This window comes from Sminthopsis crassicaudata, chromosome 1, assembly GCF_048593235.1.
Source record: "Sminthopsis crassicaudata isolate SCR6 chromosome 1, ASM4859323v1, whole genome shotgun sequence".
NCBI lineage: Eukaryota > Metazoa > Chordata > Mammalia > Dasyuromorphia > Dasyuridae > Sminthopsis > Sminthopsis crassicaudata.
In genome coordinates, this window is record NC_133617.1 from 380,167,120 (window position 1) to 380,183,802 (window position 16,683).

The window sequence follows — 16,683 nt, forward strand, 5'->3', positions numbered from 1 at the left end:
ATGGAGGTAAGAGGAACAGAATATGGCCTACAGCACATCTGGCACAACAGCATTCCATTGTATCTAGTGTTGAAGGACATAGGCAATATCTTCAATAGGCTCCCTGTGCTACTGTCTGGGTGAGACAGATGGTTATACACATCATACACACACACACACACACACACACACACAGACACACACACCCCCACCATGGGGAGATAATATTAGATATTTGATATAACCATACCTCTACAGTACAGAGGTATTGTACAATGGTTTATATAGTGTACACAAACAACTATGAAATGAATATGCATGGAGTTTCTAAGTCAAGAAACTGAAGAGTAATGTACTAGATACTTAATATGTGCTAGTTCCTAAGGATACTAATTTAAGGAATGGAAGTACTTATCTTAAAGAACATATATTCTTCCATGGAATCAAATACTTATATAAGAATTTACAGAATAATATAAAGAATATATATATATATATATATACATATATATATATCAGAGACATCTTTAGGATACTATTAATGGTGAACATCCACTAGAAACCAAGAATACCTAGCATCGAAGTATAATTCTTTCTCCATTCTCATCTCCCACATCTGCAAAAATCATTTTCCATATAATTAAAATGAGGGGCAAATTTATTGTACTAGAAAATAATACAGTGGTGGAAATAGGGATACAGATTGAGCAGCATCTAGGCATAGAGGATACAGAACTGGTCTTTAGGTTCAAGTTCTGCTTCTGAAACAACTCTGTGACCCTGGCCAAGATATTAAAAATAAATAAATAAACCTCTCTAATCACTCACCTAGGATAGTTATGCAAATGATTGATACAATTGATAAACCATCAAACATTTTCATGTTTTTCCTTTACTTTCATTATAGAAACTCAATGCCTACAGTTAAAATCTCAATATTTTCCCTTGGTGTCAAGATCTTTTCTCAGCTTGGATTCATCAAAGTAATTTGTGTCTTGAACACTGGATTTTTAAATATCATAGCTTGAGAGATCGGATATTAAGTCTCTTAGGATTAGTTTCTATATAATAAAGATAAGTACCACCAGAAAAAGAATGCTAAAATGAATGACATACAAAAGCAGAGAGGAGAATTCTAATAGAGGCACCATGGAGTCTATAATGAGGCTTTGTTGCTGGCTTCTCTGCTGAACTGGGAAAATATTTTCTCCCTGACTGAAAGCTTACATGCCAACCATCAGCTTAGTTCAAATACTCAAAGCTAAGTTAAAAATGTCTGAAAAAAGTTTGTAATGGAAATGCTGACAGACCATTAAGCAAAGTGGCATTAGCAGGTGCTCCTGTAATACAGGGTCAAAATTCAATCAAGCTGCCTTTTGACGTCATCTGGTACAAAAAAAAAAGGCAAATGGTTTATAACAGTACCAGAACCCTCCAGATTAAATTACAGTCTTGATATTTAATCATAGGTCTTACTTTGTTATTTTTAATAACACAATACATTTTAACAGTTATTCGTCAAATGTTAGCCAAATTAAAACATGTGATGACAGGGGAGGCTAGGTTATATGTCAGTATCACAATCTCTCAATTTTTATTAGTTCTTTAGAAACAGTAAGTCATATCTGCTTTGTGTATTTCAGGAAATATTCAAGTTAAAAAGATTTGGTTCCAAACCTAACTGCACATAGTACAGTTCAGAAATCCAAGTATCACTTTGGACAAATCATTTCATTTCTCCCAGGCCTCATTTCCCTCATTTGTAAGATGAGAAGGTTAGGCTAAGCATTGTTAAGGTCTTTTCCAACTCTTTGATGTATTTATTTCAAACACAGTAATTTAGGGGCTTTTCAGTAAAGAAAGATTTTTTTCATAATAGAAAGGTTAGTGAATACTTAATTTCCATTACAAATATCTTAGTCCAAGAGACATTTGTAACATTAGAGAATAAAACAGGTTCTTTAAAAGTAATGTACAAATACATCAGCACATGTGAAGTGTTGTTTGCAAAACAAATCAATACAGGCTACAACCAACAATAGATTGCAGTTAATAAACTACATATAGTAATTACCACCAATGGCAGTCTGGAAAGTCATTCATTAAATGTTAATTGTCACATAAAAGTACAATAGCATTTATTTGGACAATAGTAGTACTGTACCTTTAAATAAAAATACCTTTTCACATCTCAGAAATCTATCAAAATAAACAGATTTTTAAATACATCTGGTTGTTTGATATCCTGATCAATTCAGCTTTCATTTATTTTTGAAATGAAAGTAAACATGACCACTTTTTCTCAAAATTTTTCTACTTCTGAATGTTTCATGAAAAAAATAACATAGCAAAGCAATAATATTTTAATCCTAAAAACCAAATGAAGAGTTTCTTGAAGATGGAATTCTTCATCAGATCAGGTTAGTTAACACAGATGGAGTTCAAAAGTGTCTATATTCCATGTGTTAACTCTCTCTTTCTAGTTAGCAGGGGCTCTAAGGCATTAAAAATGTCTTAGATTACATGTGAAACTCCAATATTCTTGATAGCCAATTTTAGAAACTATTCAAATAATAGGAATATGATATCAACAAGATTTTGTTTTTGCCTAATAAGTAAAGCCTCCAAAATAGATTACACTAAAAAAACAAAACCAAAACCAAAACCCAAAACAATAGGTCATATTGTTTCACATAAGCCTGTGAGATGACATTAAAACTAATTTTTTTTAAAAACTTGTCCACTTTAATTTCTTCCTTTGCTCTGCCATGACTAAAGCATAAGTACCATATGTATTAAAAGTCTAAAAGCTTAGCTAAGGAGCTTTTGGTTCAAGACCTGTCAACTGAAGAACATTACAAAAATACACCATGTTCCTTATTAAGCAACTTAAGATCTGTTATCTTGGCTTATGGGAACAGATCTAAATAGCATCAATAATACTAAACATTGAAAATCACAGGCCTGGGGCCACCAGGAATCTACTCAGTTTCTAGATCTAACTTGAAAACTTCCTATATAATGTAGCTTACCATCAGGAGTAAATGATTGGTAAAGCTTACAAAATTATTTTGTTTATCATAGTTGATGAAAGAAAAAGGGAATAATTTTAAATTCAAAACAAAACTGTTTATATGGCAGTCTTTAGTGCTCTATGATTCTAAGCATTTAAGAAAGATTCAAGCAATTAACAGCATAAACTTTCATTACATAGTTCTATTATATATGTGTTTGTGACATAGCTGTTCTTCTGTTATTTAAGTGATTTTCTCGTTACAATAGTAGGGAAAAGATAATTTGCTGATGTTGTCAAAAATCTTAAGTATTTCACGCTCAAGATTTCCTGGATTTCTGTGCTTGTTTAAGACACTTTATTTACTGGAGACAGTTTCAACAAAAGTCCTATTTTATTTGAACCTAGAAAATGTAACATTTGTGTCCAGTGCAACATTTATCAGTACTACAAAACTCTTTTTACTTTTGATAATACAGAGAGGCAATGTGCATAGTTATTTCTTGTGAATATGAAATAAATTGCCAAACTCTTTTTACAGCTTGAAATAAGGCCTATTTATAATAAAAATAAAATTAGAAGCATTCTACAACTTATCATCTCAACTAATGGTTTTAATTACATAAAGATAAGTGAAAATGAAATATTTTAAGTCACCTCTATTTCTCATTGATGTATATATAGGACCATGTTGTAACATATAGATATAAATGCAGCAAGTTTACCTTTTGATTTTAAAGAAGGGGATTAAAGATAAACACTTAGCAAAAATCAGTCCTATGGAAAGGTAATAAAGATAATACTATATGGGGAAAATTGTGTACAGTTTACAGCATTTCCTCAGCTCATATTTAAAAATTTATTCTCAACTACAAGAGAACATGGAATAAAATTTCAGGCCAAGCATAATATTATTAGCATCAAGATAATGTTATTAGACTGCACATTATTGGAAGGATAAAATGTCACTAAGGGTTTTTTTTTTATTCTAAACAATTGTTGTCCCAACCAAATACCTCACAAATGTTTACAAGAAAGATTGGGTAATTGAGTAGAGAAATTATCAGAAGTTCATTGAGAATCCTGGAAAATCAATTGACCTTAAAGGTATTGGTACTTTTATCAGTAAAGGCACTGATAAAGATACTATCAGTATCTTTATGTGCAAATGTTTGTTCATACAACCTTCCAAAACATAGTGAGAGCACAAGTTAAAAAAGAACATGGTCCTTATGTGCTGCTCATTTGTTTTCCAGGAAAACAGAAAATTACTGCAAATACTTCTACGTTTGGTGCGTAACCAATGCTAGTAAAAGTGGTTCCAAGTATTTTAAAATGCAGGATTAGACTAATTTTAGTAAAGCAATTCACAAAAATACTGATCTATTATGAATGATTTCCATAAGCAAGATAAATAAAGTATAAAAACTGACATTCAAATAAAACTATACTTTTTAAAGAAAAAAGTACTGGAAGATGGTGCTTTACTATATCTCCACTAGAAATAATATGATAGAATAGAAAAATAACAGGATCAGATCTACCACTAAATTGCTGTATTCTCTCAGAGAAATCTCTTTACTTCTGTGAAAATCTGTTTGCATATCTGTAAAACAAGGGTTTGGACAAAATGGTTTTAAAAGTCCCTGAAGCACTAATTTAGAGATGTAAGGTATTATAGGCTTAATGACATTTTTTTGTACCTGACTTTTAAATTCCTGTACTTTTTTTGAATCATATTCTAGAGTAAATATTTTTTCCTTTACAAGGACAGTATTGTATTTTTAAGAACACATGACAACACCATTCTATAATCACTTTCATTAGGGTTATTTTTTCCCTATGACAGTCAAACGATTAAAATAGATATTATGGAAGGTGACATGTATGTATAAAATTTGCATAAAATCTAATGGTTTTTGAAAATTGTCAAAATATTTATTTCCTTTATCTAAAATGTACTACTATTGCAAATTGAGATAATTGTCAACAACAACAATAATACTAGTTCAAATGTATATAAGAGGCAACATGGCATAGGGAGAAAGAACTGACCCAAAAGTCAGAAAGACTTGTGTTCAAGTTCTACCTCTGACACACTGGACTCAGGGACCTAGACAAGTCTTTCAACTTCTCAATGACCCAAGCAACCCTGTAAGACTATAAATTGCAATACAATTGAGGCTATTTCCTCATTCAAAGCTAACTATACCACTGAAGTCACAAGTCAAGATAAAGAAAATTTTCAAAATCTATAATAATTTAAGGCTTACTAAGTGCTTTATAATTTTGAATAATTTTTAATGTGATTAATGCATTTATAAATAAGATTTTTAGAGTTTTCAAGTTGACATGGACCAAGTCCTATATAATCATCTAGCTGATACCAAGAAACCAGTTGAGCTGACTTTCTTCCTATAATAACTGATTAATGAGCTTTCTTAGTGTTCAATATATTTTGTTCTATTGTATATCCTTGGAAACATGATAAACTTGGAAATATAGTTTTTGTTTCACAAAAAAATCTATAATGGAAATATAGTTTATTTTATTGTCCTTTTAAATTATTTATTTGAACACTCATTTAGTTGGCAATTTTTATAGGTACTTGAAAACCTAAATAAAATCAAGTAATAACATAAATTTCAAATTTGAAAAGTTGGAGGAGAGGAAGACAATATTCATCATAAAATACTTGGAAATCAGAACCATAACAATGGTGACTAGGTATCTTATATTTTTGAAATAAACAAATTTCAGTATCTTAACTAACACAACAGTGCAAATTAAATATAAAAGTGATTTTTTTCTTTTAAAAAAATTCTTCAAGCGAAATAGGTGCTAATTGGTTTGATGTAATAGTGAAGTAATTTAAGTTGAGGGCCCTCTCATAAATTCAAAAATTGAGAGGCTAGGTGAATTCCATTTGGTCATCCTATTTTCCTTTACATATAAAGTTCCATACAATTGGGCACAAGCATCTTTCTGTTTAAGACCAATGACTTAACAGGTATTAAATCACTCGTAAAGTCAACATGCAGGTTGAAATAAATGCAACAAAGTTTTCTTTAAAATAATTCCAGAGCCCACCAATTCTCCCTGTTAAGGTCATAGAAGCTCTGAACCATCATGGCTGAATTGTTTTAGTGCTCTCTGCTGAACACCTGCAAACATCAAACAAAAACTGCTGGTCCTTTACTGGGTTGACAAAAGCCTTTCATGTGAAAAATGCTCCCTGGGAATGTCAGGGCTGTAGCTCAGGTTACATTCCTTTCTCCCAATGCAGCCTCACCATTTCTTAAGGTGGTAGGAAAACCATGTTTGTGAAATTAAAGATTAAAGGAAATATGGAGCTACTTAATTTTTATTCACACATTACAAACCACAATGGAGCATCTTGTATCAACCAAGTGAAAATCTACTGGGAACTTTAAGCATGAAATATTAACATGCTTTGCAAAATATACTTGATTTTCAGTAAAATGCAAGTTATTTCCAGTTTGCATTCTTTTTTTTTCTTTCTGAATTATTCTGCTTTTTAAAACTTTAAAACTAAAAACAGGAAAATGACATATTAATTTCCTTGAAAGCAAGAATCAAGGTGAAGATTTATAAAAATTAATTTTTTTTTTGTTTAAACTTTCTTAGTGTACTCATCCAGGTAAAGGGCAGATTGTATATGACTCACTGTATTTGATATGTGAAATTATCATGACTTAAAAAAGTTTTATGATTGTGTGTCTGAAAATGTTCTTTAATTACTATATCTATCTTACAAAGACAGAGCTAAATTAATAATCCTTTACTCTGCAGCCTCCATTTTTATTAACATCACCATAGTACATCCAATGTATAGCTTGCATATTTAATTGGCCATAGCGACTATATTTTTAACTCATACTTTTAGCCTCAGCAACATACTTATTCTGTAAAGTCTGAATCCATATTTCCATAACTTAAAAAAAGAAATTATAGTTTATTTGCTTCAAAATCACCTCATAATCCCATGCTAAATCTTTAACTTTTAAGGAAAATACAGTAATTTTCCTAAGCAATTATATAAACTTCAATATATTACCATGTTCAAATGCATTCATGCATGCTTTTATTTATCATACCTGTACTGTCATAACTATTATAAGCAGTTTTTGAACATTTATTGAATAATAAATTACATGTATACTTTGTTTAAATGTTGATAAAGTTAGAGAATCAACTAGGAGTAGAGTTATATTCCTTATTGTACCACAAACTTCAAGTTGCTAAGTTACCTTAACTGATTAAAACTTGTTAACAGTGATGCACTTAAAGCATTTCCAAATGTTTTAGGTTTAAAGGTAATTCTCAATACTTCACGATACTTAATTACTGACTTTGAAAATTGTCTACCCTTGCATATTCTAGCAAAATCTATTTGAAAGCTTAAATTTATAGCTAAAAATCTTAATTATCAAGATGCACATCAAGAAAATTACTGACAAAAAAAGTTAGTTATTTTGTGTTGATTGTGTCTTAACATAAAACATTGATTTATCTAAAAGAGACACTATTTTAATTTCTACTCAAATACTCATATTAATATTTTATATCAGAATATTGTATAGCAGATGCAAGTCAGAAAAATGTTACTTGGGAGATATTACAACAATTTTTTTTTAAAGCCAAAGAAATAAATTCTCAGAAGTCCCTAAACTAAAAATAGAGTAATACCCATGAAACTAAACTTTAAACATTTGACTAATACTTTAAACTTTTAAGTAATATAACCAAGAAAATATATAAATTTAAAGTTAAGTCACCATAAGAAGCATCTCATGCTACAAAAGAGAAAACATTCTACATGTGCATAAACTCTTTCCTCTAGACTGAGTAACAACAAAATGCTCATCTTGTTTTGAAATAAACTACTGAAAAAATGAATTCTGTAATGGATTCATGAATTCTGTGCAAAGAGTGCAAAATGTACAGCTGAACAAGTTTATTTCATTGCCCCAGTACAAAATGAAAATAACAAATAAAAATTATCTTCAATGACTAATGACTATTTCCATTGACATCTCAGAGTTAAAAGATGTCAACATTTACCCATTTATTGAGAATAATACTACATGTATACAGCTATATATATATATAATGCACTTTTAGGTATAATAGCCAGTACTATTAAAATATTACAGCTTTCTTAACAATTATAGGTACATTTTTTTTTGACTGGACTTAAAGAGAGCAAGCAACAAAATAAGAAGTCTTCTTAAATAAAACTTAGTGATCACATATTAAATACATTCTAATGCATGATTGACTTGCCATCTTCACATCTAATTTTAGGTACATATAAACATATACATATCCTCATGTTTAAACTCCTCCTTAATTGTCAGATAGGCACATAGATTCCTTTATGAATACCACTAAGGTTTAAAACAAAAACAAAAAGCCCATCAAAGTTCTCATTTCTCAAATTTAGAAGTTGATTCAAATTTGTAATTACATAAAAATTCAATGGAAAAATAAGGATGGAGGAATGGAGGAAGTATTTAAGAGGATATTTTAAAATATTTCTGTTCAATTCCTCAGACTAACAAGAGAGTCTATATCCTGGATATGTTTCACTAAGGTACATTCATCATCAAATTGAAGTGCTCTTCTCTTTAAAAGGGTTAATTTAACCCAGTAGTTACTAACAGATTTCTTTAAAAATTATAAGTACACAGGAATATTAAATTATCCTTCACATTAACAATTCTCCTTTAAAAAGGGTGATCTTCTATGTTGATTGAATTACAACATCAGAAACATGTTAGCTAAGTTATGGAATTTTGAGATAATTTTCTTGCCAAAGAGGAAGCAAAAAATTAATTTTCCAAAACCCCCAAAATTTTTATATGCTATCCAACTGTTGAACCCTGAAATCATTCATGCCATTTTGCCTTTGTTTCAATGATTACTTTTGAAAACAAATACCCACATACATATATTAGAAGGTAATACACCACTAATAACATTTTAACTACACATTAAGGAAAATAATTTACATACTTGAGCCAGTAAAATGTCCACTTGCCAAAGAAGTTGGTCCATTTTTCCCACTGCTCACAGGAGGTGAAAACATCTAAAAGAAACAAAGAAACATTATTGCTAGAAAAAAAGACATTGTGTGTGTGTGTGTGTGTGTGTGTGTGTGTGTGTGTGTGTGTTCACAGCTAGTCAAAAGTTCCTTCACATTCTTAACAAATAAGTCAAAGCTTATGTAAAGGGCTTCTTTATAACAATACATCACCATTCAACTCAAAAGTAAAACTGGTACAATATTATTAATCCAGACTCTCCCCCCCACTTCCCAACTCTTTTCTTACACACCACTCTTTTCTTTTAATTAGATTCATTCGATTCCTAGAGAATATTATTAACATTTTGAAAAACCACAGGACTCAAAATGTTATCAAGATTCAAGTTAAAGACAACAAGCCTCCATGAAACTAGCATTTTGACAAAGAAGAAAAAAGTTGTTTGTTATAAGTTTAAAACCTTGGCCATGAAGGTGGCAACGTCCATTTCAATCCCGCATAGGATTTGTCTGTCATATGTAAACCCAAATGAAAATGAATGCAAACTGCCACCTGCACTAAATTCTCATTTCGTCTCTAACATGAGCAATTTTACAGAAAGACTCTCTCTCTCTCTCTCTCTCTCTCTCTCTCTCTCTCTCTCTCTCTCTCTCTCTCTCTCTCTCTCTCTCTCTCTCTCTCTCTCTCTCTCCTCCCTCCCTCCCCTCTTCTTTCTCTTCTCTCTCCCTTCTCTCTCCACTCCTCTCCCCCTACATTTATTTCGACCCTAATTGGTTTCCATCTTCGACGTTCCTAGTGGATAATAACCCTTCCCTGACTCAGAGCCTGCAAAAAGCAAAGGAACAAATGGGAAAAGTGCAACAAGCTAAGAGGGGGCTGCAAAGCTGCCTCAGGCTATGTTTCCTGGCCAAACTTCCGAAAGCCATTTCTCCTAAGAAAAGTCAGCAGCAGCAGCAGCAGCAGCAGCAGCAGCAGCAGCAGCAGCAGCAGCAGCACCACCACCAGCAGCACTAGCAGCATTGAAGCAACCCCATTTACCAGGCGGTTTTGGATGGTGCATGTAGTGGATTATTATTTTTGGTTTTGTTTTGCAAATGCATCTTACCACCAATCTCATCAATCATTAAAAATAAATAAATATTTCTGGCAAGTTTTGGATTGGGTGTGGGCAGGGGAATATAAAGGTACATGAGAAGGGCTGCAAAGGCTGTTAAACTCTCCAAGTGCACATATTCTCATTCATGCTGGTTTAGAGATTATTAAATTTACAAATTGCATATCCAAAAGGAAATATAAACATATACTTATATATAAATAAGTATATACTTATATATATCCATAGCTTTCAGAATTCTGAGAGATTTCACTTGAAGGACAGAAGGTCTTTCTGATCCAAAGCATCAGTTTAAAACAAAACTGAGACAGTTGGCTCCTCCTCTTATCTATTTCCAAAAAAAAAAAAAAATGTTACTGAAACAATGAGTGAGAAAGTACAGTACTTTCAGTGTTCTGATATGTTAGACCTTTGCGTTTACTTAAAGGTGTTTTCTTTTTCCCTTTGAACTCTAATTTTCTTGGGGAGGTGACTAATAAGGGGCACAATTAAACTTAAAAACAAGAAAAAAAAAAGAAAATATCTTTATTTTTTTTTTTTATTTCACCCAAGAAAGATAAAGAATTGTCTATAGAGACATTCAAATTTAGCATGGGTTTAGCCGATTAAAAATTACTTTAGATCACAGTTTATTTGTTTTTAGCTAGTGTTTTGTTTTGTTTTACAGCTGTAGTTAGTTTCCACCGTTCTTTCTTACCGCACTGAAATCCAGTAAATCACTCAGCTCTTTGTCCGTCCCTAAGGCAGCCATTCGCTGTTGGTGATGCATTTTAGCAAAATCACACAAACCTAGAAACATGGAAATAACCGCAATCAGAACCCAGTCCCGATCCTTAGAGGAAACACAATCGGATTTTTGGAGACTGGGGGGGTGAGGGGAGGGATGTAATTGAAGTCGAAGGGGAGGGGAAGAGAAAAAGGGGGGGTATATATATTTTTTTAAGATGGAGGGGGCAGCAGTAGCAAAAAACAAAAACAAAAAACAAAAAGCAAAACAAAAAAGATATTACATTTCCAAAAGAGATGATCAAAACTGTTAACATCCACTCTAAAACCAAATCTTTAAAAAAAGGAAAAGAAAGAAAGAAAAAAGCCGCTCTCAGCGCATCATTTATGCAACAGGAGGTACAGCAAAGAATGAATGGATCTCAGAGAAAAGAGAAACTACTCAGCAACGATCCGGTCTCAACTTTCCCCCCCCTTCCCCTCCCCCCTCGCCTGCCTCTCTCTCTCTCTCTCTCTCTCTCTCTCTCTCTCTCTCTCTCTCTCTCTCTCTCTCTCTCTCTCTCTCTCTCTCTCTCTCTCTCTCTCTCTCTCTCTCATATCACACACACACACACACACACACACACACACACACACACACACACACACACACACCACACACCATCCCTCCTCTCCTTATAAAGTAGCTAAGAAGAAATTAAAAGATGCGAATCTTCAGAGTAAAAACACTTCCGATGGAGGGGGAGGTGGTAGAAAAGAGGGTGGTGGGATCGGGTTCGGTAATTACCCAGAACCTTAATTTGTGGAGTAAAGGGTGATTTTTTTTTAAAGGCCCACAGTAAAGTCATCAGTTCCTTTAAAGTGGGCAACGCTGGGGGAGGGTGGATGAAGGGGGGGGGGGGAATGAGAAGAGGGAGGGGAAAAGGGAAGGGGGGTTGTCTCAGTGGAGCAGAAATGAAATCGCAGCCCAAGGAAAGAGGAAAAAAGCCGCGTGTAAGGAAGGCTCCAACCACCCTCCAGCAGCTCCTGGCCGAGCCTCGAGATTTAGCTCTGAGCTCCGTCCGCTAGCTACACCATCACACCATCAGCCACAGATCCTCTAGAAATGCCAGCTCCGGTACCTACCGCCCGAGAGAGAGATGGGGCTCCCCTTCCAATAACAGCACCGAGACGGGTTTCATTTCTAATCACTGCATTCACAAAACACACCACCACTACCACCACTACCACTACTACCACTATCACTACCACCACCACCACCACCTCCTCCTCCTCCTCCTCCACCTCTCCTCCTCCTCCTTCTCCTCTCCTCCTCCTCTCCTCTTCTTGTTCTCCTCCTCCTTCACCACTACCAACCACTACTACTACAAGATCCAGAAACACCCAGCAAAGATCCCTGACTCTTAACACCAACTCTCTGCTCCTTTAGGGAGGGGAGGGGAGGTGTGCATGGGGGAAACACGCAAAGACAGACGGAATTGCAAGTTCAGCAAAGGCGGGGGTGTGGGGGGGTGAGGGGGTTGCTGAAGAAAAGAGACGCATTTCTTTCCAGGTTGGTTTGGCTAGATTGGTTTGGGTTCCATTAAAAAAAAAAAAAAAAATCATAGCATCTCCCCTGCTCCTTCCCTTTATGCCCCCCCAATACAAACGGAAATCCATCAGGCACCTCAATTTCCCTCAAACTCTCAGATATTATCTGAACCACTAACAGTTCAATCGTTGCCGTTTTTCTTTCCTAGGAGGTACTTTTAAATTTATTATAGTTTCAATTTCTTCAGTTCTTTCTTTCTCTCGCTCTCTCTCACACAGGGCAAGGCAAGTTTTTACTAGGCTGCAAATACACGTGATGCAAAAAGACTTTGCCAAGAGGAACATTTTTCTTTTCCATACATAAAACAACTCAAAATCTCGGGGGTGGGGGGGAGGCTGCTCTGTTTGGGTTCTTTCTCTAATTGTAAAACTGTACATACTTTGTTCCCACCTTTTTTTAAGTTACAGAGAGTATTGCTACAAACTTTCCAAGTAAGCATTTGAACTGTTTTGTTTGCTTTTTACATTCGAGTTTCCAGAGGTTGCTTAGTCCCCCTTTCCCAGAAATATATGTTTAAATTCAACATTTACTGCTATAGGGCCTATAGGCTACAAATATCTATTTTCGCGTCACTTTTCAGGTTAAAATAAAGCTTTATACTTCTCAAGTTTTCGTTATACACGCGTGCTTTATGCAGTATCTGTAACATATACGCTTCAACGTGTGTGGAAGTACACACATTAAACACACCCTGTTATTTCTACATGTGCGGGTACAGACAAATAATACAGGCACACATTTTTACCCCCCTCAAATTGCTATCACTTCACAAGTTGCTCCTTTTGCTTTAATAACACATTCGGATCAACATTTCTTTAAAACAATCAAATTAAATTTAAAGACAGTTTACTCTGACAGCAAATTGTAACTTTACCTTAAATGGCCTCAAATATTCTCACAATATTCCAAGGAAAGAGACTTTTGAAAAAGAGAAAATCTTCTGCAAGTGCTTAGTATCTCACATGTGTATTCCCCAAAAAGTACTTTTTAACTGGTACTCAGTCCTGTTCCAGGATATTCCACAAATCACAAGATCATGCACCTGGCTCTGATTTTTGCATTTTCCACCATAAAAGAACTTCAGAAAAATTTCACACACACACACCAAAAAAGAAAAAAAAAAAAAGGAAAAATCCAACTTTTTTTCTCCCCTTTCCTTATTGTATCTTTTTAAAAAAATATGTAAACAGAATAGTTAATAATTTTCCTCAAACAAATCTTGTTGGTTTTTTCTTCGTCTCCTATAGTCTTAAACTTGTTCCAAGTTTAGAGATTTTTCATCATCATCATCATCATCACCATCATCATCACCATTGACTCCCCCGTGGAGTCACATTGATAATAATAGGTTTCCCTGAAAGATACATTGTAATCCATTCACATCCGGGCACTGCGGGGCTTATAAAGAGAAAAGCGCTGCTGCTGCCGCCCGCCGCTGCTCTTACAGACAATGACTGGGGAGGGGAGGGGAGGGAGGAGAAAAGCCATAGAGTGGTAAACATTGGGGCTAGATAGGCACCCAAAATGGCGTCGCGGAGCATGTCTCCGCCTCCTTTCGGAGAGGAGGGAGCGGTCGGTGGAGCTAGGGAAGAGGGAGGGCTGGAACAGCGATGTGGGCGGGGCCAGGAGGGGAGCGGGAGCCTGTGGTCGCTGGCGGCTTATCCTCCTGCTGTCTTTGCTCTGCTTCTCTCCCTCCTGTTTATTTGCTTGCTTTTTTGTATACACACACACACTTTACATAGATAGATGTGTATGTATGTGTACATATACATATATATTGCGTGTTCTGAATTTGGAGAAGGAATGGGGGGAGGGATTTGAATTCTTTTTTTTTTTTTTTTTAAGAAAATCAGTAGATAAGATATTCCACAGATTTTAGTAGAACAATCTTTTCCACACCCTTCCTCACTGCCCCGACACTTGCATGCTCATACTTCCTCCTGGAGTACGTATCTACGTAAAAGAGAGTAGGTAGAAAAAGAGACTGGATGACCTCCGGGAGCCCGGGGCTTGGGGCGGGGCTAAGGTCCCCTGCGGGGGGACAAACCCTGAGAGTCCAGAACTTCGAGGGTGCAGCTGCAGAAAAAAGAACCAGGCAGAGAGGTGGGGAATGCTGTGGGGACAGAATAGTTGCTTCTCCTCCACTTGAGGGTCCTGAAGACTAGGAAGAGACGCTCACCCCCCTCTACTGGAAGAACGGCCCGATCCACGCAGGGCCCTTAATCTTTATTTGGCGTATGAAGGACTTAAATCCCACTATTCTGTAAGTTTGGCGGTTTCCCAGGGCAGTGCTCCTCTTTGGGATGGCCTCACTCAACCACTACTACTTCCATAGCCCGAGGGCTGTTTTTGCTTAAGTGCCACATTTTGCAGATTTTTCCCTATCCCCTCTTAAATTACCTTGTATTTTTCCCAGTTTCTGGAACACAGGGTTTTCCAAAACATCTTAATTCTATTTTAAGCTTTAAGTTTAACTTATCAGAGCATTTAAATTTTATATTTAATATTATTAGCAATCCTCTGATTTTAGGGACACTTGTGCACTTATGAGCTGGCTTCCTTACTAGAATGTAGGTTCTTGAAAGCAAGGATTGTTTCTAGGTAGCAGTGTTTAACATATAATAAGGTCTTCATAAATACCTGCTAATTGATTAAATGTTTTCTATTCAAAATAATAGCTAGCATTCATAAAATGCTTTAAGTTTTACAAAGCACTTCACCTGGGTAACCTCATTTGCTCTCTCTTCAAAAGAATGTCCCATAATAGAGAAGTTAGAGGCCATTGAGATGATCCTGCTCATTTTACAGATGAGACTGAGCTACAGGGGATTAGTAAATTGAAGGAGGATACACTGTAGCTATCAGATGAGATAATAATTATAAAGTGATTGGCACAGTGCCTGGCACACAGTAGATGCTTAATAAATACTTGTTTCTATCCCCTAAGTAACAAAGTGAATTTTTACTCTAGCAGTTGCTTGAATGATTCAGGTCCGGTTGCCTAAGTGATACAAGGTTACTTTCAAGGTCTCCTGAAGAAATTTGAAATTGATTGCTTGACATGGGAGATACTAGCAAAAGACCACCCAGAATGTGCTGCCTGCTTCAAATAAGCACTATGCTGAATGAGGGGAAGAGAATTGCAGTAGTTCAAAAGAAAAGTTAGAGATATACATCCTCCAAATGTTCCGATGGACTATTTGGGCCCAACCTGCGGAGGAGCCTTATACTCTCCTGCTGGTCTAATCTGTCACGGGTTGGAAGCCCTCCCTCACTTACTATACCTCAACTTCCAGAAAAGAGATGTCATTTTGGTCTTCTTTAAAAATATAGGAAAACAACATATATAAATAGAAAGACATATGCATATATTATTTATATGTACAAAATTTAAATCTTATTCCCCTGGCTCTCATCTTATCTGTCTGACTGCTCTTCATTTTTCTTTGCTGGATTTCCATCCAGATGATGCTCTCTAAATATTGCTGTTCGTCAGTCTTGTGTCTAGCCTTTTCTCTTCACTTAGTAATCTCATTAACTCCAATGAATTTAACTAGCATTTCTAAATTGACAATTCTTATATCTAACTATCCTGCCCCAACCTCCCTACTGACCTGTAATCTCACAACTGTTTTTCAAATATCTCCCAATGGATGTCCAGTAGATAAGCTAAACAAACGTGTCCAAAACAGAATTTATTATCTTTCCCCTTAAATAATCCTTGATTCCTACTTTCCCTATTACTGTATATGGCAAAACCATCCCAACCCAGTCCCATGGGCTAGCAATCATCCTGGACTCCTCACTGTCTCACTCCATCCACTCACCTTCCATATACAATGTGTTACCCAGGTGTGTTGATTTTACCTTTGCAACATCTCTAGAATGGTCCTCCTTCTCTGTTCTGATCCTATCACTGTAGTTCAAGCCCTCAACACCCAAAACCTACCAGGGGTTCTCAAACTACGGCCCTCGGGTCGCATGCAGGCTGCTGAGGACATTTATGCAGCCACTGGGTTATGGCAAATGGGCTGAGGAGCAGAGACTAAGTGTAAGGTTTTTTTTTTTTTTTTTTTTTTTATTCTATTCCGGCCCTCCAACAGTCTGAGGGACAGTGAACTGGCCCCCTATTTTTAAAAGTTTGAGGACCACTGTAATTATTGTAATTGCTTGCTAATGGGTCTGCCTAACT

The 16,683-nt window shown here is 35.4% G+C and overlaps 1 protein-coding gene across 6 annotated transcripts in view; it reads right to left on the reverse strand.

Moving 5' to 3' along the window:
• Positions 1-13,938, reverse strand: part of TCF4 (transcription factor 4) — a 406,802-nt gene extending 392,864 nt beyond the window's left edge. For 2 of the 6 annotated variants that reach the window (XM_074279411.1, XM_074279409.1), the window contains exons 1-3: positions 13,366-13,938; positions 10,872-10,963; positions 9,032-9,104 (exon numbers count right to left, since the gene is read on the reverse strand). In XM_074279411.1, the coding sequence (XP_074135512.1) occupies positions 9,032-9,104; positions 10,872-10,943 (145 nt within the window). In that variant the 5' untranslated portion in view covers positions 10,944-10,963; positions 13,366-13,938. Of the gene's footprint in view, positions 1-9,031; positions 9,105-9,520; positions 9,674-10,871; positions 10,964-12,025; positions 12,262-13,365 lie in introns of those variants that run through there. The other 4 variants (XM_074279414.1, XM_074279413.1, XM_074279410.1 and 1 more) reach the window with 3 other exon arrangements.
• Positions 13,939-16,683: the final 2,745 nt, after the last annotated feature.